The sequence below is a fragment of the Apodemus sylvaticus genome, chromosome 5 (genome assembly GCF_947179515.1).
Source record: "Apodemus sylvaticus chromosome 5, mApoSyl1.1, whole genome shotgun sequence".
Taxonomy (NCBI): domain Eukaryota; kingdom Metazoa; phylum Chordata; class Mammalia; order Rodentia; family Muridae; genus Apodemus; species Apodemus sylvaticus.
This window is the reverse complement of record NC_067476.1, coordinates 9,288,850-9,310,237: the sequence shown is the minus strand read 5'-3', so window position 1 is coordinate 9,310,237 and position 21,388 is coordinate 9,288,850. Positions and strand designations below refer to the sequence as shown.

At 46.4% G+C, this 21,388-nt stretch overlaps 2 protein-coding genes across 4 annotated transcripts in view; one reads left to right on the top strand and one right to left on the bottom strand.

Annotated features, from left to right (window-relative positions):
• The window catches only part of Nup188 (nucleoporin 188), a 58,572-nt gene extending 41,021 nt beyond the window's left edge, over positions 1–17,551 (bottom strand). For all 3 annotated transcript variants that reach the window (XM_052182076.1, XM_052182077.1, XM_052182078.1), the window contains exons 1-8: positions 17,469–17,551; positions 8,195–8,249; positions 5,291–5,364; positions 3,028–3,112; positions 2,833–2,913; positions 2,200–2,244; positions 558–650; positions 319–438 (exon numbers count right to left, since the gene is read on the bottom strand). In XM_052182076.1, coding sequence (XP_052038036.1) covers positions 319–438; positions 558–650; positions 2,200–2,244; positions 2,833–2,913; positions 3,028–3,112; positions 5,291–5,364; positions 8,195–8,249; positions 17,469–17,500 — 585 coding nt within the window. In that variant the 5' untranslated portion in view covers positions 17,501–17,551. The remainder of the gene's footprint in view (positions 1–318; positions 439–557; positions 651–2,199; positions 2,245–2,832; positions 2,914–3,027; positions 3,113–5,290; positions 5,365–8,194; positions 8,250–17,468) is intronic.
• A 44-nt stretch (positions 17,552–17,595) lies between these two features.
• On the top strand, positions 17,596–19,690 carry Dolk (dolichol kinase). Its single transcript, XM_052182079.1, has one exon. The coding sequence runs from the start codon at positions 17,908–17,910 to the stop codon at positions 19,516–19,518; it is 1,611 nt and encodes a 536-aa protein (XP_052038039.1). The 5' UTR covers positions 17,596–17,907; the 3' UTR covers positions 19,519–19,690.
• Positions 19,691–21,388: the final 1,698 nt, after the last annotated feature.

Sequence of the window (21,388 nt, the reverse complement as noted above, 5' to 3'; positions counted from 1 at the left end):
TACCCCAGGACTTCTCCCAAGAGAAAAAATGAATTGTGGGTTTAGAATTCCATTAACTGCAAAGAGAATATTTTAGGAAACAAAATAAAAACCTAAGAGGGTTGAGTGGGTACTAACACTATAATCCTAACACAAATGAGGAAAGAAAAGAAAAAGATAATATGAACCAAGGAAAGGCTCATATTTAGGGACCATCATTAATCAAAATTTTGTTCTGACCCATTCCTACACATATGCTCAGGTATGTAGGTCCACTGGGGCTCCCTGAACAAAGTATGTTACTCTGTTGAGCTAGAGATGCACACACGTGCTACCTACCATGAGGTTGCCATGCGTCTCCCAGGTCGGCGCTTCTGTTCTATACAGCTCCTCAAACTGCTGTCGGTACTTTAAAACTAGCTCCTTCTCTAGCTTGTCAACACAGTCAGCATATTCAGCCTTAAAAATCGGAACATGTGTAGAACAAAATGTAAATATTCAAGTGAATATGAGTACTGTGAAATTATTTAAATCTGAAGGGCACAGGATAGAGAACCAAGACAAGCAAGCAGGCTTACCCTGTAGGGATGGCGTTCATCTTGGAAATACGTCAGAAGATGTAAGACACAACGAAGAATGCAGGTTCTTTCTTCATAATAATAATCTGCAATCTAGGAGAAAAACACAAAATTTCAAAATCAATCACTCACTCTTGCACAAAGAAGACTCACTTTTATAACTGCTCAGATCCTTCAAAACTGTGACTGGAGGGCAGGGAGCTGGCGCAGTGGGTGTGGGTAAGGGTCAGCACACTCGACAGCCTGAGTTCAAGCGCCAGGACACTGTGGGAAGGAGAGAAACAACTTGCACACGTTGTTCTTAGGCCTGCACATGCTTGCTATGAAGGCATACACAAGAAATGGATTTTTAAAATTCACTTCCTTTTTGTTTGTATATACCATATGTGTGCAGGTGCCTACCAAGGCCAGAGGAAATCACAAATACCAAGTGATGTTATGTAACCTTGCTCCCCAAGTTAATTGGTCAAAAACAGAAAAAAGTCTGTTATTGGGCAATAGGTAGAAGTGCATGGATTTCATTTACTTGGCTGGGGAAGCAGGTAGTGGCAGGAGAGAAGAAGGCCAGACACAGGGATTGGAGGAGGCCGCCATGAGGGGAGATGGACTATGAGCACATGGTCAGGAAAACCAGCAAGGAACAAGGGACACTATGGCTGGGAAATGAGTTAGAACAGCTCCAAACCTACCCAGTCTAGACTCACAGCTTTTAGGCAAAATACCTGAACATTTTGTCTTTTATATGAGCTAGCAAGAATTTCTAATTCCTTCTATAGTTTTCTAGCATGAGTTCTCAAAGGGTCCAAATAATATGGAAAATACAAACTGGCAGGTAAAGTATATAAAACAATAGTACAGCTACCAGGACTACATGTGCAACCATGTTGCAAGCAATGAACTGAAGCTGCACTGAGTGTCAACAGGAACTATTCCAGAATTCAAATCCCTGGGACGGCCCTGAAGTGAGAGGGCTGCAGGACAGATAACGAGTATGGGCATACAAACCATTCCTGCTGAATTTAATCTAAAAAGACTGAGAAGGGGACTCAGTGGGGAGTGCTAGTAACATCCTTGAAGCCCTGAGTTATCCCTCCCCACCCAAAACTTCAAGTTAACTGAGCCTTGGAGAACAGTCATTCCCAAAAGAGTTCTTAGCACGAGCAGCAGAAGGTACTCTGGGGAAAAATTCCTCAGCTGGATCATGGGATTAAGGAGCCTCAGCTAAGACCTAAAAACTGAGGCAAGATGAGGATGTGTCTCACACGCCTTTATTACCCAGTACTGGGGAGCAGAGGGAGGTGAATCTATACAATGAGGTCAATCCAAACAATGAGTTCCAGCAAGCTGGAGATGGCTCAGAGGTTAAGAGAACTGACTGCTCTTCCAGAGGTCACGAGTTCAAATCCCATGAGAGGAGGGGAGGGGGAAAGGGGAGGGAGAAAGGGGAGGGAGTAGGGGGGAAGGGGTGGAGGAGGGGAAGGGAGGGAAGGAGAGGGGCAAGGAGAGGGGAGGGGAGGAAAGGGGGAAAGGGAGGGGAGGGGAGGGGAGGGGAGGAGAGACAGACAGAACCGCTCAGGAAAACAGAGTCAAGAAGCCGCCACACAAGTGTCCCCCAAAGAATGCTCCAGCAATCAGGACTTACCTTCAGAGTTAAGGCTTGGCTCTGCCTCTCATCTTGCAGGACTGTCTGGGGGAAAACAGAGCAGTCAAGAAGCTGTCTTAGAAGAACTCAACTGGCAAAGAAAGAAATGCACCACCCACTTCATGACTGCCCTTCTACTGTGTTTCTGTAAACATCTCTACCTTATGTTTAAGCCAAGTCTAACCAACCTGGCGCTCTGATCCTTCCTCTCCTCTGGTCTGAATCTTTATACAAAAGATTAAAGCTGGGCTGGCTGGCTCCTCTCTTAGATCTCACACATGTCATTCTTTGACATTTCAACCCCTGCGCAAATGAAGACAGGTGTCTTCTTAAACACACATTGGGATATCCCGTTCCAGCCTTTAAAAGTCTTGCCTAGCCGGGCAGCAGTGACGCACGCATTTAATCCCAGCACTTGGGAGATAGAGGCAGGTGGATCTCTGAATTTGAGGCCAGCCTGGTCTACAAAGGTAGTTCCTAGACAACCAGTTTTATACAGAGAAACCCTGTCTAAAAAAAAACCAAGTGAATAAGTCTTCCCTAATACCTGTATACTCTAATTCTTCTGTAAATGGCAAGGGCCCAAACTCTACAAGGAAGACAGGCCAGTGGGAGCCGGGCAGAGCCACAAACCTTTAGTGAGTCCCGAGTACCCCGGTAATCCTCCTGAAGGTAACACTGCAGCAACTGCACACTCTGCTCTTCATCAAGACCCTAAAGCAAGAAGCATTAAGTGAGCACCAGCCACTGTGCTTAGAACTTGTACTAACAATGAAGCCACAGGCACCCACAGTAGCAGAAGCTGACCCTGTGCTACTTTTTACTCACCAAGAATTTGCTGACTCTTAAGCCCAGCTCCTTCAGAGGTGACGCTACATCTTTATTAGCTTTCACTCTTTCAGCTGAACTTGGACTATGAGAAAAACGCTAAGTTATTTCCTCATTCACAATGATCCCCAAGGGGATAAAATTAAAAACACTCATGGCACCGGCCTTCTTTTTTCCTTTAGTGTCTGTAAAATACACATTCACATCTATAAACTTTATAACACAGAACTAGCTACACTTATGTAACAAAATCATATATGTGCCTTATAAACTACTTATAAGTGTTATTTGTAGATCTCTTTTGCTGTTTAATTTTTTTTTTTGGTTTTTCGAGACAGGGTTTCTCCGGGTAGCCCTGGCTGTCCTGGAGCTCACTCTGTAGACCAGGCTGGCCTATTTAAATTTTTTACACGTTAGAAGGCACTACATGTGGAGGCCAGAGGTCCGTGTGGGAAGTCTTCGTCCTCCGACTCCTCAGTAGAGCGGCCAAGGGCACCATCCCCCTTGGTCTATGGTCTAGCACATATACACTGAAAGGCTGTATTAAGAATAGCATTTCCCCTCTGAAAAGCCCGAACCTCAAGTCCATGGTCAGAAGGACATCAGACAGGTCCAAGTGGAGGAGGACACTGTATAAAATACGAGGCTACTCTACTCAGAGCTGCTCAAAGTCATGAAAGCAAGGGAAAACTCTGAGGCACAGTTACAGTTGAGTCCAGACAGGGACACATGACAACTAAATGCAACACATGGCCCTGGAGGGGATTACAACACAATAGAGGACACGCAGGCCTAGGGATGCTAGCGACACAGGCCAGCTGCCAGAGCACCTGGGAGAGGCTCCTCAGTTCAACTCTGGGGCTCAAAAAAACAAAAAAGGATAAATGACAGGAAAGTCTAAAATTTAATTTTAGTTATTTATTTTTACAAAAAATGGCTCGCTGGGTGTGGGGGCGTAGAGGCCCTAGAGAGGGATGCTGGCACATCCACAGCTAGTCTACTCTATTCAGTAAGTTACAGTACACACAGGGTTTTTGAGATCCTGTCTCAAAAAGCAAACAAACAAATCTTTTACTCGACTTCAAATGCTGTGTTATTGTATGAACTCATCTCTCTCTAAGCTCCCTTTACATGTATGGGTATTGGGCCTGCGTGTGTCTGTTCCCTCCAGAGGCCAGAAGAGGGCATTAATCCCTGGAAGTGGGAACCTGAACTTGGGTGCATTCTCTAAGTGACTGCATTATGTTCTCCAGTGCACAGTGGAGAACACAAGCCATCCAAAGGGCCACTTTCCAACTAGATAACAGGAGGTGGTGCGTGCTCTTACTCCCAGCACTCAAGAGCAAGAGGAAGGCAGACCTCAGTTTGAGGACAGCATGGTCTATAGAGTGAGTTCTAGGACAGCCTGGGCTACACAAAGAAGACATCTCAAGCCCCCCCTACCAAAGAAAGATTAAATGATGCATGATAATGGGGTGTGAGAAGAGGAAGGAGAGGACTGCAGTTGGGGCATAGTATATGAGAGAAAAATAAATAAAAATCATTATTTTAAAAAAAAAGTGTGATGAATATCCAGGTTATTTTTTTGTTGTGGTGTCCTAGAGTTTGAACTGAGAGCCTTGGGCATGCCAGCATCCTACCACTGAGTAGTATCTCCAGCCTCCCGCTGACTCTTACCACACAACTCCCCTGCCAAACTATGCTTGCAAGGGCTGGAGAGAGGGATCAGTGGTTAAGGGCACTGTGAGTTCAATTCCCAGCAACCACATGGTAGTTCACAACTATCTATAATAGGATCTGATGCCCTCTTCTGCTGTGTCTGAAGATAGCCACAGTATATTCACATACATAAAATAAATATTAAAAAAAAAAGAAAAAAGAAAAATGCTTGAAAAAAGAAATGTCACACTACAAGCATTAGCCATTAGTAACCTTTTTGCTGCTTGCTATAGCTCTGCACATAGGGAAAAAAAAAAGTGGTGAACTAGAAATATCAGAAACAGTATTTGAATACTCAATCCCCAAACCAGCCTGGTCTACAGAGTGAGTTCCAGGAGAGCAAGAACTCCAGAGAACCTGTCTTGGGGAGGATGACAGACAACTGGATTACTGTGGAAGAAATTACACTTCCTTTCAACAGATATCCAAACTGCTCACATTCTAGCTGAGCAATTTTTAATGCACACAGGGCAGCTTCATCCATGCTGGAGTCCTGGGGGATAAGGAGAGGGACTGGCATCACTAGACACCGGAACAGCCATACCTGGGAGGTTTGTAGTAAGAAAGCCCCTCTAACAACCGCTGCCAATATTTATTCAGCTCCGCCTCAATCTGATTCTGCAAAAGAAGAAGGCAGTTACACAAACGCCACCTGAGGCAGACTTCAGGGTCACACCACACTGTACATTCCTTGTGTCTGTCTAAAATGCTTCACTATAATGTAAAGGGCCATTTCTCAGCCTTAGGCCACAACATCTTTGGGAGGAGGGGGTGGTCAAAAGTCCCTTTCATAGGGGTCCCCTAAGACCACTGGAAAATATACATTTTTGCATTACAATTCATAACAGTAGCAATTTTATGGTTGGGGTCACTACAACATGAGGAACTTTATTAAAGGGTCATAGCATTAGGAAGGTTGAGAACCACTGGTTTAAAGCATTCTGAAAACAGAATTTTTTAATGTTTTCTTTGATTAATACTGTAGTATCATTTATGGAAATATTTATAAAGTAGTTGTCTAATAATTACATTATTTTATTAAATAGCAGATCATGACTGTCATTCTTCTAAAATGCTAGATACAACTTCAGAAGTCATTTTTCTTTTTTTGTTTTGCTTTAATATAATTCACTTCATGGGGCTGAAGAGATGTCTCAGCAGTTTAAGAGAACTGGTTACTCTTCCAGAGGACCCAGGTTCAATTCCCAGCACCCACATGATAACTCACAACTGTTTATATAACTCTAGCTCCAGGGAATCCAACACCTTCATATAGATAAACTCACAGGTAAAACCCTATGTGCATAAAAGCAAGTAATCATCAAATAAAAAGTAAAATCACTTTATTGTAATGAACTAGATTAAGGCAGCCACTCAAGGCACAGGAGAGCCTAAAAGCACTGCGTGCTCTTACAGAAGACCAAGTTCAGTCTCTACTACCTACACGGCAGCCAACAACTGTCTGTGAACTCAGTCCAGGGCATCAAATGCCCTCTTCTGGCCTCCTTGACACCAGACACGCAAGCAAAACACTCACATACATAAAATAAAAATAAATAAACAAACATTTGCTCAGTCCTAATTATTTGGTCTTTGTTTTTTTTTTTGTTTTTTGTTTTTTTTTTTTTGTTTTTTTTTTTTGGAGACAGCCTTACTAGGTAGGGAGTCTAAGCTGGTCTAACCCTGAGATGTTATTCCAGCCTCAGGGGCACTAGGGTTGCAGTGTGGACACTGTGCACATGCCCAGATATGCAGTAGAATGCTGTATCTCAGCACTGACCATACAACACTCTCTAAGAGGGGCTTTCTCTCTAAGGATCCATTCTAGAAGCAGCATTATCAGATAAGGACACACCATATAAGGTTCTAAGATACGAGTAAGTCTATGTTATTCATAACAAAAGTTGAATGTCACCAGAACACTCCTCACAAGGTAAGAAACAAAGGACCAACATGAACGCTATCCTTCTCTGATCATACACTTGAAAACATCTTAGAACTCACAGCCTCTCTGATCTGGAAGCTAAAGGCTGTAGGGAGTGGTTCCAATGCTCTGATAGGGAATCTGTGTGTGAACCCTGAAGGTCCTGTTCCCCAACTGGTTGTTGATGGATCAAAAAAGATGCCAGTGGCCAGTGAGCTGGGTGGAATAGGCAGGACTCCAGTCTCCCCCTGCAGGCAGGCTAGGAGACACAGCAGGTGAGAGGGAGGAGAGAGAGATTTTGCCATGCTTCAAGGAAGAAAGAGCCACCAGCAGTGTGAGGTCCCAGGCAGAGTTGCCCGGCTGTGCCTGGGAAGCAGGCGAGAGATTAAAAACACAACTGAGCCGAGGGCAGATTTAGGGTGCTGAGCTAGGACTAAAGGTTAACTGAGCAACTGAAGTTGAGTGTGGAGTTAGGACGCTGAGCTGGGAGTGAAAAGAGGGCAATAGCCGAGGAAGGCTTAGAAGAGCTCGGCCATTGAGCATATCAAAGATAGCCGTGTGTGTGTGTGTGTGTGTGTGTGTGTGTGTGTGTGAGAGAGTGTGTGTGTGAGTGTGTGTGTATGTGAGTGTGTGAGAGAGTGTGTGTGTCTGTATGTGTGAGAGTGTGTGTGTGAGTGTGAGAGTGTGTGTGAGAGTGTGTGAGTATGTGTATGTGTGAGAGAGAGTGTGTGTCTGTGTGTGTGAGTGTGAGAGTGTGTGAGTGTGTGTGTATGTGAGAGTGTGTGTGAGTGTGTGAGTGTGTGTGAGAGAGTGTGTGTGAGTGTGTGTGTGAGAGTGTGTGTGTGAGAGAGTGTGTGTGTGAGTGTGTGAGTGTGTGTGTGAGAGTGTGTGAGTGTTTGTGTGTGTGAGTGTGCGTGTGCGTATGTGTGTGAGTGTGCGTGTGTGAGACAGTGTGTGTGTGTATGAGAGAGTGTGTGAGTGTGTGTGTGTGATAGAGTGTGTGTGAGTGTGTGTGTGTTAGAGTGTGTGTGTGTGTTTGTGTGTGTTTGTGTGTGTGAGTGTGTGTGTGTGAGAGAGAGTGTGTGTGTGTGTGTGTGTGTGTGAGAGAGAGAGAGAGTGTGTGTGTGTGTGTGTGTGTGTGTGTGAGAGAGAGAGAGTGTGTGTGTGTGTCTTTCATCTGTGGATCTGAGGGAACCTGGGCAGGGCTGGTAGCATGGTCTGCCCAGAGTTTAAAGAGGGGTAGCAAACCTACACACTAGGAAAGGCAAACAAAGAAAGCACAAGACAAGAGGCCTGGGAGCCTTTCTCAGCCCAGGCAGCAGAGGCTCTCTGCAGCGCTTCTCAGACAGCCTCAGTGCTGGCATGACTGTCTTTATAGGACACATGGTAAAAGCAAAGGTGACTTAGAAAAGTTCAGTAGCTACACAAGAACACATGTCTCTCTTTTGGGTTTTTCTGATTTTGTTTTTTGTAATCAAAATTATAAAAACTCCTAAAAAATCAGTCTATAGCCTTGTAACTCACCAATTCTCTAAGAGCTGACCTCCCGAGTAGAATTGTCCAGAGTTCTCTACTGCTCCTGAAAAAATAAAGCACAGACATAATACTGGTCTTCTAAAAGAAAAAAAAAGTTTAAAAAATTGATATTCAAATTAAACATAAAATGTAAGAACACAGGATCTTTTTTTTTTTTTTTTTGGTTTTTTTGGATTTGGTTTTTTTCGAGACAGGGTTTCTCTGTATAGCCCTGGCTGTCCTGGAACTCACCCTGTAGATCGGGCTGGCCTAGAACATAGGATTTTTAAATGGCTTAATTTTATTATTAGCAGGATTTTTGATACCATACCAACTCTCATATCATACTGAGACTGCTGAAATTTATTACTTAGTACACCCTGTTCTTAAACTTAAATCAATCCTCCTACCTCAGCTTTCTAAGTACTAGGAATACAAGAATGAATCATTGTATTTGGTCTAAAAGTATAAGATATTAGTTTAAACCATACAGTATATAAAAAAAAACAAAGACAGCTGATCCCATAAAGTTCAAGGCCAGCCTGCTATATGAGAATATCATATCTTACTGTGCTTACTGCTAGGATTGCCAATACCAGGAACCCATATAGTAGAAGAAGAGGAACTCCACAAGTTGTTCATACATACATACATACATACATACATACATGCATACATACATACATACAAAATAAATACCTGTAATTTAAAAGAGGTTTTTACAGAGGTGTAGTTGTAGCTCCTGAGGTAAAGTACTCACCTGGCATGCACAAAGCATGCACAGGCCTCAGACTTGATCCCAGCACTGCGGAAACAGGTGTGGTGGTTCACACATGGAATCCCAGCACTTGGGAGTTAAAAAACAAATTTAAAGTCCTTGGAAAACAGGAGATTTGGGGCTCAAAAACAAAATCTAAGGACCAGTAAGATCACTCACACATACAAATAAATTTTGAAAAAAATTTAAACAAAAACTTGGGCTGGGAAGATGGCTCAGTGGATAAAACACCTACTGCCCAAGCAAAAGGATGGGACTTCAGATCCCAGAACCAATGTAAAAGCCGTGCGTGTGTGTGTGTGTGTGTGTGTGTGTGTGTGTGACCTATAATTCCAGCATGTGGGTGGCAGAAACAAGAAAGGATCCCTGGGAGAAGTGGGCTACCTAGACACACGTCACTGACATGTGTGGATTCATCTCGGATCACTAGGCACAAAAGCAACAGATTATAACCCAACCCTCGGCAAGCTGTGGCAAGTTCAAGCTCAAGGCTGGCCTCAGTTACAAAATGAGATGCGGCCAGATAGAGCAGAGGGGAGGACACAAGTAAAACTGCTCAATGAAATATATCACTCTGCGCGGCATACACAGAAATATAAAAACATGTTGTACATTCTAAGTATATGTAATTTTTGATAATTATTCCTTAAGTAAAGCTAAATAGAAAATAAAAAACTAACATGAAAAGAAAAAACAGAACAAAACACTCTCAATTATAAAAACCATAGTATGATCATTTTGTTAGGTATCAGAAACGACGTTTTGGCTGGGCATGCACACCTGTGATCCCAGCAATGGGAGGAGAGGCAGGAAAGCCAGGGCTGGTCTCAAAAACTAGTGTTTAATAAATAAAACTTTCTTCTTTACTTTTCTAAACAAATGAAACAATGTTGCATTCTTTCTTCTTGGGTTTGTGTGTGTATGTGTGTGTTTGTGACATTTAATTTTATCTTTAGTGACATGTGGTGGTTTTTGCCTTTATGTAAATCTATGCACCACTTGCATGTAATAGCCAAGGAAGCCTGAAGCAAGTGTTAGATCACCTGGAAAAGTAGTTACGGAAATCATGAGGGCTGGAAAGACAATTCAATAGTTAAGCACACTGGCTGCTCCTCCAGAGGACCTGGGTTCAAGTCCCAGCAACCACACAGCAGCTCACAACTGTCTGTAACATCAGTTCCAGGGGATCTGATACCCTCACACCTATGTACATAAAATAAAACTAAGGGGGTAAAAAAGGTTATGAGCATCTGTGAAGATGCTAGGAATCAAATCTGGGTCGTCTGGGACAGCCAGGGTTCTTAAGCCACTGAGTGATCACTCACTGAATAAATCCCAGTATTCAAAGGATTTACCTGAGGGTCTCAACAGCATTAACCTCCACTGATTCACACCCCAGCTACAAAGTCAATTTAAAAAAAAAAAAAAAAGGCCAAGATTTTGACAAGTAAGATGGCTAGCTCAGCAGGAAAAGAACTTGCCTCTAAACCTGATGACCTAAGTTTGATATCTGGAACCCACATGGTAAAACCAATTTCTGCAAGTTGTTCTCTGGTCCTCTGAATTCCACACACCTCCATGAAGCAGACACTATTACTGTCCTCAATATAGTATCAGGAAATAAAGGATTCAGAGGCCAATAACTGCCCTAAAGTCACCAGGATAACACGTGGAAGCAGGTGTACACCAGCCATGCCTGAGCTAGGCCATCATAATACTCAAGTTGCAATCAAGATTCTTCAGGGGCTGGAGAGATGACTCAGCGCTCAAGAACAGTAGCTGTTCTTATAGGGGTCCTCAGTTCAATTCCCAGCAACCACATGGTGGCTGATAACCTCCTGTAATGGGATCTGAGGCCCTCTTCTGACACGCATGAAGACAGGGTATTCACATACATAAAATACATGAATAAAGAAATCTTTTTTAAAAAGAAACAAAAAGAATTGATCATGTGCTAGGTTTGGAGGCTCCAACTTATAATTCTATAGCTTTGGGAACTGAAGTCAGAGTGATCAGAAATTTAAGAGCAGCCTCGATTACACAGTGAGGTCCCAGGCTACCTTGGGCTACATGAGATCCTGTCTCAGGAAAACAGCTCATCCTGCAAACTAGCAAATACATGGATTGCAGTGACACTTCCAGCTCCTGGTGGGCACCCGTTCTTCAATACAGTAGCAGACATACAGGAGGCCTTAGCGAGCATATGCACCTTACATGCTAAGGCCGGTGAAATGGCTCGATGGGTTAAGGCTCTTGTCACTAAACCTGGGGGTTTGAATTCTACTTGTGGGACCTACATGTTGAAAGGAGAGAAGCAAAGCAACTCTTTCAGGCTCTCATCTCCACACATGTGCTTATAGCACAGGCATACCCCCCCACATACACACAAATAAAATGAATTTTAAGAACAGTATAAGCTGAATGAAAGTCTGTCAGAGGAGAATGGTGTAAGTCCCTTCTAGACTCTAATCTACTTGGAACAGAAAAACAAGCTAAAAAGCCAAGAGGCAGGCTGGAAGAAGAAATGGTACTTTATGAAGAGAATCTTTGTTGAATAATGAATTAAGTGTTAATGGTCCCTACACCTTGCACTTGTCTGTGAATGATGAAGATGTAAATTAGTCTAAGACTTGATCCTGCTTACAAGCTGGGAAGGCACTGTTAAAGTTCTTCTGGGTACAACATGCCCTCCAGAGGAAAGGAAGGCTTAGAACACACAGAAGATGGGCCAGGTGGTGGTATTACGACTGTAATCCCAGCACTCTGAGAGGCAGAGGCAGGCGGACTTCTGAGTTAGAGGCCAGCCTGGTCTACAGAGTGAGTTCCAGGACAGCCAGGGTTACACAGAGAAACCCTGTCTTGAAAAACCAAAATAAATAAATAAATAAATAAATAAATAAATAAATAAATAAATAAATAAATAGGGGGGGGCTGGAGAGATAACTCAGTGGTTAAGAGTACTGACTGCTCTTCTGAAGGTCCTGAGTTCAATTCCCAGTAACCACATGGTGGCTCACAACCATCCGTAATGAGATCTGACGCCCTCTTCTGGTGTGTCTGAAGATATCTACAGTGTACTTAGATATAATAATAAATAAATCTTTAAAAAAAAAAAGAAAGCACAGAAGGAAGCCATGATCACATGGGGTCACTTGTCAGGGAGGGCCCCTACCCAACAGTTGCTGGGGTAGAGACCCTGACCAGCCACACTGCCCAGAGAAGAGCTGCTCACTGCAAGACCTGCAAGCTGCAGACACTCCCAGTGCTGTAGCCTTCAGTTGCCACCATGGTGAGGTAGGCTTTCTGCCAATGCAGCTGCTACATCACACTGTTTGTCTGATACAGGGTTACTCTGTGTAGCCCCAGCTATCCTGTAATTTACTTTGTAGGCTGGCCTTGAACTCAAGAGATCTGCCTGCCTCTGCCTCCTAAGAGCTGGGATTAAAAAATGTGTGCCACCACACCTGGCTTTGAAGATGATTCTGCATTATCCCTGATCCTGGTAAGTAATCCCTCCCCCACGTCCTGGGGCTCTCATCACTCTGGTCTGTGGCTCCCTTTCTACGCTATGCATCTCCCCAGGAAGACTGTCACACAACAACACATTACATAATCTACCAAAAGGAAGTACTATAGGCCCACACTTACAATGACAGACTCCAGAGGAACACACACCTACATGTCAGAAGAGGAGGGCACTTGAAATGGCTCAAGAAGAAAGACTCCCTTCCTCAGGCAAGGGAGGGATGTGCAGACACAACAGATGAAGCTGGTCCTCACACAGGCAACTTAAAGGCTCAGGAAGGACACAGCTTCTGCCTTTACCCTACATGAACTAAGTGTGCACCACATCTGAACTAAGTACATCGAAGAGAAACTAAAGCACTGAAATCAGTATGTAGCTTCAAAGGTAAGATTTTTTAAGAAACATACTGAACTGGGTCTGCAAGGTGGTACAGCCTTAGCTGCAAAAGCCTTGCAGGCTACACGCAACCCCAGACCATACAGTAGAAGAGAGCTGATGTGGATGTGTTCTCGGGTCACCTGCCATGGTACACACTCATGCTCCCTCATACACACAGACACACACACACACAATGTTTATTTTTGGTTTTCTTTTTTTTAATTTTTTTTATTTATTTATTTTTATTTTTTTTTTTTTTGGCTTTTCGAGACAGGGTTTCTCTGTGTAGCCCTGACTGTCCTGAAACTCACTCTGTAGACCAGGCTGGCCTCCAACTCAGAAATCTGCCTGCCTCTGCCTCCCAAGTGCTGGGATTAAAGGCATGCACCACCACCACTCGGCAATTTTTGGCTTTCTTAATGCACTGATGGACTAACAAGATGAATCCATGGGTAAAGGTTACCCAGTTACTTACCACTAAGCCTGAAGGACTGACTCCCCAAGACCCTCCCACACGGTGGAAGGCAAAAACAGTTTCTGGCAAGCTGTCCCTGACATCCACATGCACTCCTTAGGAAACACACACCAACATACACACAATAAATAAATACACAGATGTAAAAATAAACAAACATATATATCATTAATTCTAGGAAACAACATAGAACTTTATTTTATTTCTAAGAGCTTTGGCTCAGTGGGCACAAATATTTGCTGATCCTTGCTACTCAAGCCAGGAGACCTGTACTCAACCAACCCCTGAACCCACACTAAGATGAAAGGAGAGGCTGTGAGGTGGTGGTGCACACAGTTAACCCCAGCACTTGGGAGGCAGAGGCAGGCAGATCTCTGTGAGTTCAAGGCCAGCCTGGACTACAGAATGAATTCCAGGATAGCTAGTGCTACCCAGAGAAACCCTGTCTTGAATCCTGAAAAACCAAAAACCATGGAAGAACAGAATTTGGGGAGCTGTCCTCTGACTTGCACACACACAATGGCGCAAACACAAGAAAGAAGAAAGAAAGAAAGAAAGAAAGAAAGAAAGAAAGAAAGAAAGAAAGAAAGAAAGAAAGAAAGAAAGAAAGAAAGAAAGAAAGAAAGAAAGAAAGAAAGAAAGAAAGAAAGGAGGGAGGGAGGGAGGGAGGGAGGGAGGGAGGGAGGGAGGGAGGGAGGGAGGGAGGGAGGGAAGGGGCATGAGTGCTATTAAAGAGGACCTGGGGGGCCAGGTGGTGGTGCATGCCTTTAATTCCAGCACTTGGGAGGCAGAGACAGGCTGATTTCTGAGTTCGAGGCCAGCCTAGTCCACCGAGTGAGTTCCAGGATAGCCAGGGCTACACAGAGAAACCCTGTCTTGAAAAAAAAAAAAAAAGAGGACCTGGGTGTGGTTCCCAGCACCCACACCCAGCAGCTCACATCTGCCTGGAACTCTAGTTCTAGAAAATCAACAGCTTCTTCTGGCCTCTGTGGCCACTAGTACATCTGGTGCACATTCTTGGTGGCATACACACATATACATAGATAAAATTTAAAAGTAAATAAAGCACATTGGACACTGAACACTATCTCCTTAGAGACACCCATCTGGTTGGAACTTTGGGGGGCGGGGAGGACTGCACTTGGCTGCTCTTAGAGAGAACCCAGGTTCCATTTCTAGCACCACAAGGTAACTCATAACCTTCTGTAATTTCAGACCCCAGACACTACACAAAGGTGATACACGGACATACATGCAGGCAAAATACAGACATGAAATAATAAATAAAATGTTCTAGAAAAAACATTTTAAAGACTTTTGAGCCAGGCAGTGGTGGCACACACCTGTGATCCCAGCACTCCGGGAGGCAGAGGCAGGTGGATTTCTGACCCTGTCTCGAAAAAAACCAAATCCAAAAAAAAAAAAACCAAAAAAAAAAGTTTTGGATGAAAAATAACACTGAGCTACCGGAGTTATTCTCATGAATACTGTCTTTGTGAGAAAGTTATATTCTACACAGAAGCAAACACTGCCACTGTCTGCCTGACCCCAGAAAGCACAGACGTTCTTGTACACCAGGACTTAAGCTTAGCAGCAATAGCTTTCAAATTCTTTTGTTTTTTATCGAGACAAGGTTTCTCTGTGTAGCTAGACAGAGGCTGGCCTCGAACTCAGAAATCTGTCTGCCTCTGCCTCCCAAGTGCGGGGATTACAGACACTACTGCCTAGCTAGCTTTCAACTTTTTTGAAACAGAGTTTTACTATGTAGCTCTGACTTGCCTGGAGCTCAGTGATCAGCCTGACTCTGCTGGATTTAGTGTATGTCCCACACCCGGCCCAGCAATGCCTTTCAAATGCTGCCTTTACTTTTACATAGCCTGCACCACTCAGACTCGACAAACACATCAACTGAAGAACACCAAGAGACCTCAAAATACCAATGTCCAAACCAACTTTCTGCCACATTCCAAGTGACTTTCACAGGATTCTGAATGGTGGCAAGAGTGTCATTCCAGTGCCACTCCTGCTGGCTCCTCTGCACAGGCCTGCAACTGCAGCAGCAGAATGGCTGAGGGGTACAGACGGGGACACCACACTGCCAGACCAGCCACAGCTACACAGAACATTAGGTTTCACAGTCACTCCAATAAGCTTCTAAACAACAAAAGACTAGGGAGATGGCTCAACGTACAAAGCACCTGATGCAAAGACTGGATTCAGATCCCCAATGCCCATTTAAAAAGCCAGGCGAGCATGGCAGCCTACCAGTAATCTCAATGGTCAGGAACAGAAGACAAGGGAAGACAGGAGACAAACCCAAGGCAAGCAGAGAGCTAAACACCCTGAGTCCGCAAGCTCCAGATTCATCAGAAGACTATGCCTTGGTAAAATAAAGATGAACCAAAAGACACCCGGCAGCCTCCACATGCACACGTGTGCACACACCTTGCACACAAAGATTAAAAGGATTCCCATTTGGAAAGGTAGAAACTCGAAACAATATGGTGACTTCTAAGACTAATCACAAAGCAGCAAGTACAAAAACCCGAGTTTTCGTGCTCCAGGTCGCAAGCTTTTCAAATACAGACAGCCCACAAGCTTTTCAAATACAGACAGCCCACTACTCCCAGCCGCTAAGAAGCAGGCTTTTCAGTGTTAAAAGGCATTGTCCTAGTAGACCAAGGCAGTACCTAGAATTCTACTGCTAGGCTCCCTCAGGCTGTGACTCAGTACTACCCAGCCTGCCTAGCATTCCAGAGGCCCTGGGTTTGACCCCTAGGAACTCAAAACAAAAGTAAACTAAAACCCCTAGGGTCTGTGAAAGTCCTCCCTCCCTCATAGGTTTGGTAAATTCCACAGAAAGCTCAAAAGCCTGCTGGCAAGCCAAATTTCCCCTTTTCTTTTGACAAATTCATTTTTTGAAGTTTTCATCCGAGTATTTATCCACAGCTGTAGATACAAGGTCTGGTATGAAATAACAAGGAGGGGGGGACCAAACTGACCCCCACAAAGAATCACACTTTATCCACAGGAAACAAAGAAAATGTTACCCCTGGAAGGTGAGGAAGCTAATATAGAGAAAGACAGGCAATGTGTGTGATATGGTGTGTCTGGGTGTCTAAGGGTTCCACAGGAAACAAGGCCAAATAAAACTAGTCAATTCTAGGTGACACGGAATGTTTACATTTTAGGGGAGGTGAAGACACTTTCTCATCTATCATGTGGATACATACAGAGGGCTGGTTAAGGCTTTGGTGCCTTCAGTCTGAATCCTCATGGGGATTATCACGAGGGGCAGACGAGGGAGACTGCCCACGAATGAACTAGACTTCTGAGTCCTGTGTCACAGGAGGCGCCTCTCCTCACTGTGAGAAATGAATGACATAAGGCCTGCAAGGCACTTTCCCAGGGTCTGGCTCTAGAGCACTCTTTACAGGCAAGCAGGGCTCGCAATTAATGTCTGTAATTTCCGCACCAAGGAGGCAAAGGCAAGAAAACAGGGAGCCCAAAGCCTGCCCGTGATACAAGAGACCTTGCCTCAAAAAAATTAGAAAAGACAACCCCCCCCCCCAAAAAGTACCCCTTAAGTGAGAATTGCATGTTTGTTTTGGGGTAATTCATCTTGTGTCCGAGGCCTGGCACAGGGCCCAGAATCGCTTAGAAGATGAAGGCATGCCTGCTGATTGTATCAATATCGGCATTAGCCAAAAATAAAAGACGGCGGGAACTAAGGATGCCCGCGAGAAGAAATCGCGGCGTGGGCAAGGCAGACCCGTGGCGGAGCAGGACGCAGGGACAGCAAGAAGGGATCGCGGTGGAGTGGGACTTCCAGGCGACCCCGAAATGTCCTGCAGGGCCTACAGGGAGCGTAGTGGAGGAAATGCGGATGTGGGGAAGACCGGAGGCACAGGAACCACGGAGCGAGAAGGGAGAGCGGCCGGCCCGCTCCAAAAGTGTCCTCAGCCCCGCGAGCGGGAACGGTTTGGACCCAACCGCCTCCCCGGCAAGTGTCCGTCCATCCAGCCCGGGATCCTCTCTGCCACTGCCCCTGAGTCCCGTTCCCAACTCCCGCCCAGCTCCCACCCCGCGCCTCACGGCCGCCCCCCCGCCGCGCCCCATTCCGCACCTCACACACGACCCGCCGGCGGCAGCCGCCATCTTCGCGCGCGCGCCTCAGCCCCGCCCCCATACGCTGCCCCACGTGACCGGGATCCTCCCGCCCGGGGGCGTGGATTTCCAATCACGTGGCGGTGGGCGTGGCCGGGATGGGACTGTCAAGATGGCGCTGCCCTGGTATGAGACGAGTCCGCGGTGGAGGCGGTGGAGCCTGTGAGAGGTGAAGAGTGCAAATGACTGCTACACCGTAGGTTGAAAGCAGAGGAGGGTGACTGGGCGCCGGCTCCCAGGCCTCAGAGTGGCCCGCGGTGGAGCACCCGTTTGGAAGCTGGAGAAGGTTGCTGGCTGGGTGGAATTGCTGCCCCTCTGCTTGGCGGGTTGAGGGCCCCAGAGACCAAGGCGTCCCTAGTCACCAAGCTTCTTCCCCCAAGAGCCCCAGGCCTAGAGACATGACCCGGCAGTGCCCTCCCCAAGCCCCGGAGTCTGGCTTTGCGCGGAGCGGGTCAGTGCTGGCGGAAGCTGCAGTGGTGTTCGCAGTGGTCCTGAGCATCCACGCTGCAGTGTGGGACCGCTACTCCTGGTGCGCCGTGGCCCTGGCAGTGCAGGCCTTCTACGTCCAGTACAAGTGGGACCGTCTGCTCCAGCAGGGGAATGCTGTTTTCCAGTTCCGAATGTCCGCGAACAGTGGCTTACTGCCGGCCTCCATGGTCATGCCTTTGCTTGGGCTGGTCATGAAGGAGCGCTGCCTGACTGCAGGAAACCCATACTTCGAGCGCTTTGGCATTGTGGTTGCAGCCACTGGCATGGCCGTGGCCCTCTTCTCCTCAGTGTTGGCACTGGGCATTACTCGCCCAGTGCCCACCAATACTTGTGCCATCTCGGGTTTGGCCGGAGGCATTATCATTTATATTATGAAGCACTCGCTCAGTGTGGGCGAGGTGATCGAGGTCCTGGAAGTGCTGCTAATTTTTGTTTATCTCAACATGATCCTGCTGTACCTGCTGCCTCGCTGCTTCACTCCCGGAGAGGCACTGCTGGTATTGGGCGGCATTAGCTTCGTCCTCAACCAACTCATCAAGCGCTCTCTGACTGAAAGCCAGGGGGACCCAGTGGACTTCTTCCTGTTGGTGGTGCTGGTAGGGATGGTGCTCATGGGAGTCTTCTTCAGCACCCTCTTTGTCTTCATGGATTCAGGCACCTGGGCCTCTTCCATCTTCTTCCACCTCATGACCTGTGTGCTGGGCCTTGGTGTGGTTCTGCCCTGGCTGCACTGGCTCATTCGTAGGAATCCCCTGCTCTGGCTTCTTGAGTTCCTCTTCGACACCGAAACTCGCATCTACCTCCTAGCCTATTGGTCTCTGCTAGCCACCGTGGCCTGCCTGGTGGTGCTCTACCAGAATGCCAAGCGGTCATCTTCTGAGTCCAAGAAGCACAAGGCCCCCACCATTACAAGAAAGTATTTCCACTTCATCGCGGTAGCCACTTACATCCCAGGCATCATCTTTGACCGGCCCCTGCTCTATGTGGCTGCTACCATATGTCTGGCAGTCTTCATCTTCCTGGAGTATGTACGTTATTTCCGGATCAGGCCCTTCGGTCACACCCTGCGGAGCCTTCTGTCCCTCTTCCTGGATGAACGAGACAGTGGGCCCCTCATCCTAACACACATCTACCTGCTTCTGGGCATGTCTCTTCCCATTTGGCTGATCCCCAGACCCTGTACACAGAAGGGCAGCCTGGGAGGAGCAAGAGCCCTCGTCCCCTATGCTGGGGTCCTGGCTGTGGGTGTGGGTGACACTGTGGCCTCCATATTTGGCAGCACCATGGGGGAGATCCGCTGGCCTGGAACTAAGAAAACCTTCGAGGGGACTATGACATCTATCTTTGCACAAATCATCTCTGTAGCTCTGATCTTAATCTTTGACAGTGGAGTAGACCTGAACTACAGTTACGGTTGGATTTTGGGGTCCATCAGCACTGTATCCCTTCTGGAAGCATACACTACTCAGATAGACAATCTCCTGTTGCCTCTCTACCTACTGATATTGCTGATGGCTTAGGACGACCAGTAGCAACTGTGATGGGGCAGCAGGGAAATGGAGAGAATGAATGGTCCCCACAGCAGCTAGCCACGTGGACACCAAGAGCCAAGAGATGGAAAGCAGATTTGGCTTCATCTACAGAGATGAAACCAGAAAGTTGATTCAGGCTTAAAATAAAGAAGCAAAGCTCTCCTGGTTTTATTTTTGCTGATATTTAAAATACAAAAAAAAAAAAAAGGCTTAAAGGCATACACCAATTCAGGGAAGTTGAATGTGCTGCAGGGTCCCCCTTTTATAATCCAGGTGGGGCGTGGCTGGAGCACACCCTGCAGGCAGCAGGAGAAGGCAAAGTACTTAGGTTCCATGTCAAAGAAATGGGGTCAGAATCCTCAGCCATACAAATTAACTGTGTGGCCTTAAAGAGAGTCTAAGCTGCCAGGCAGTGGTGGCGCGCGCCTTTAATCCTAGTACTTGGGAGGCACAGGCAGGTGGATTTCTGAGTTCAAGGCCAGCCTGGGCTACAGAGTGAGTTCCAGGACAGCCAGGGTTACATAGAGAAACCCTGTCTCAAAAAAGCCAGAAAGAGAGAGAGAGAGAGAGAGAGAGTGAGTCTAAGTCTCAATTGTTCTATTGTTCTATCTGTATAGATGGGAATAATGACAGCCTGACTCTGGGTGTGTAAAGTATCTAAAGCACTCAGCCTAGGTGTGACTCAGTGAGTAAAAGTACTTTCAACACAAGACTGAGGACCTAAGATCAATACCTAGAACCCACACAAGGGTGAAAGGAGAGACCTGAGCCCACACACTTGTCTTTCAGCATCCACATGGGCATATTGGCTCTTGTGTGCCTCCACAGATGTCACATGCACATATGCTAATAATAATTCATTTTAAATGTTCAGACTGTGACCCACCCATGCTGGGCCAGTAAGGGAAAGTGTCTTTATTACCCAAGAGTAATCTTGTCTCAGCAAAAAGCTAGCCAAGATAGGAGGAAGATAGGTTGTACTTGGAAACCAGAGTGAACTTTCGTCTCCTGGCTTCACTCAGAGGAAAAGCCCAAGAGAGAAAGAGCTCAATGCAGAGTGTTGCCTGCTTTGCCTAGGAAGACCGGAAGGGGGCCATAGGTCAGCTTGTGTCCATAGAAAGGCTGAGGAGAGCCGGCCCCACCCTGCCTCTGCTGCCCAGAGAGGAGGCAGTAACAGCTCAGATGAACCCAAGAATCCTTCCAGTCCAGACCTACCCAAACCTGCATTCATCTCTTGTGGGGCAGAGTCCAGATCCACAGAGGCTGGGGTCTTTCTGGGGAATTTGTAACAGTTCTACTGTGGGTGTGGGTGCAGGCTGTCTAGTCCCATGCCTGAGTCTCCACATCTCTCAGGGTCCACGCAGAGTCTGGCCCGTAGCAAGAACGTGGTAGACACTGGCTAAACAAATGAACCGTTGCAATCCTGAGAAGATAACAGCACAATTCCCACAGCCTTCCCCCAGTGAGGCCAGGGGAGGTCAGGAGAAGGTTGAGAGCCAGGAATGTCTATTCCTGGGAATCCCTGCCAAAGCCCTTTCCCTCAGAGCACTGGACTGCTCCTCTGGGGCCAATGAAAAGTAACAAGCCCCATCTTCACAGGCTCCCTCTCTGTGTGAAAGGAGGCGGCCCAGTGTTGGAGAACATTGCCCACCAGCTCCCTGCTGGTCTTACAAAACACTCTGCTGGGCAGTTGGTAGAGGGCTAGACCTGGGCTATAGTGGTGGCTGCCCCACGCTCAACAAACGAGGACACAGAACTGTGCTGTGCCTCTCAAGTCAGTGAAGGGGGGGGGGGCAGGTTTATAACCCTGGCATTCAGGAGAGACACTGAAGGATCAGAAGTTTAAGGTTTTCAGCTA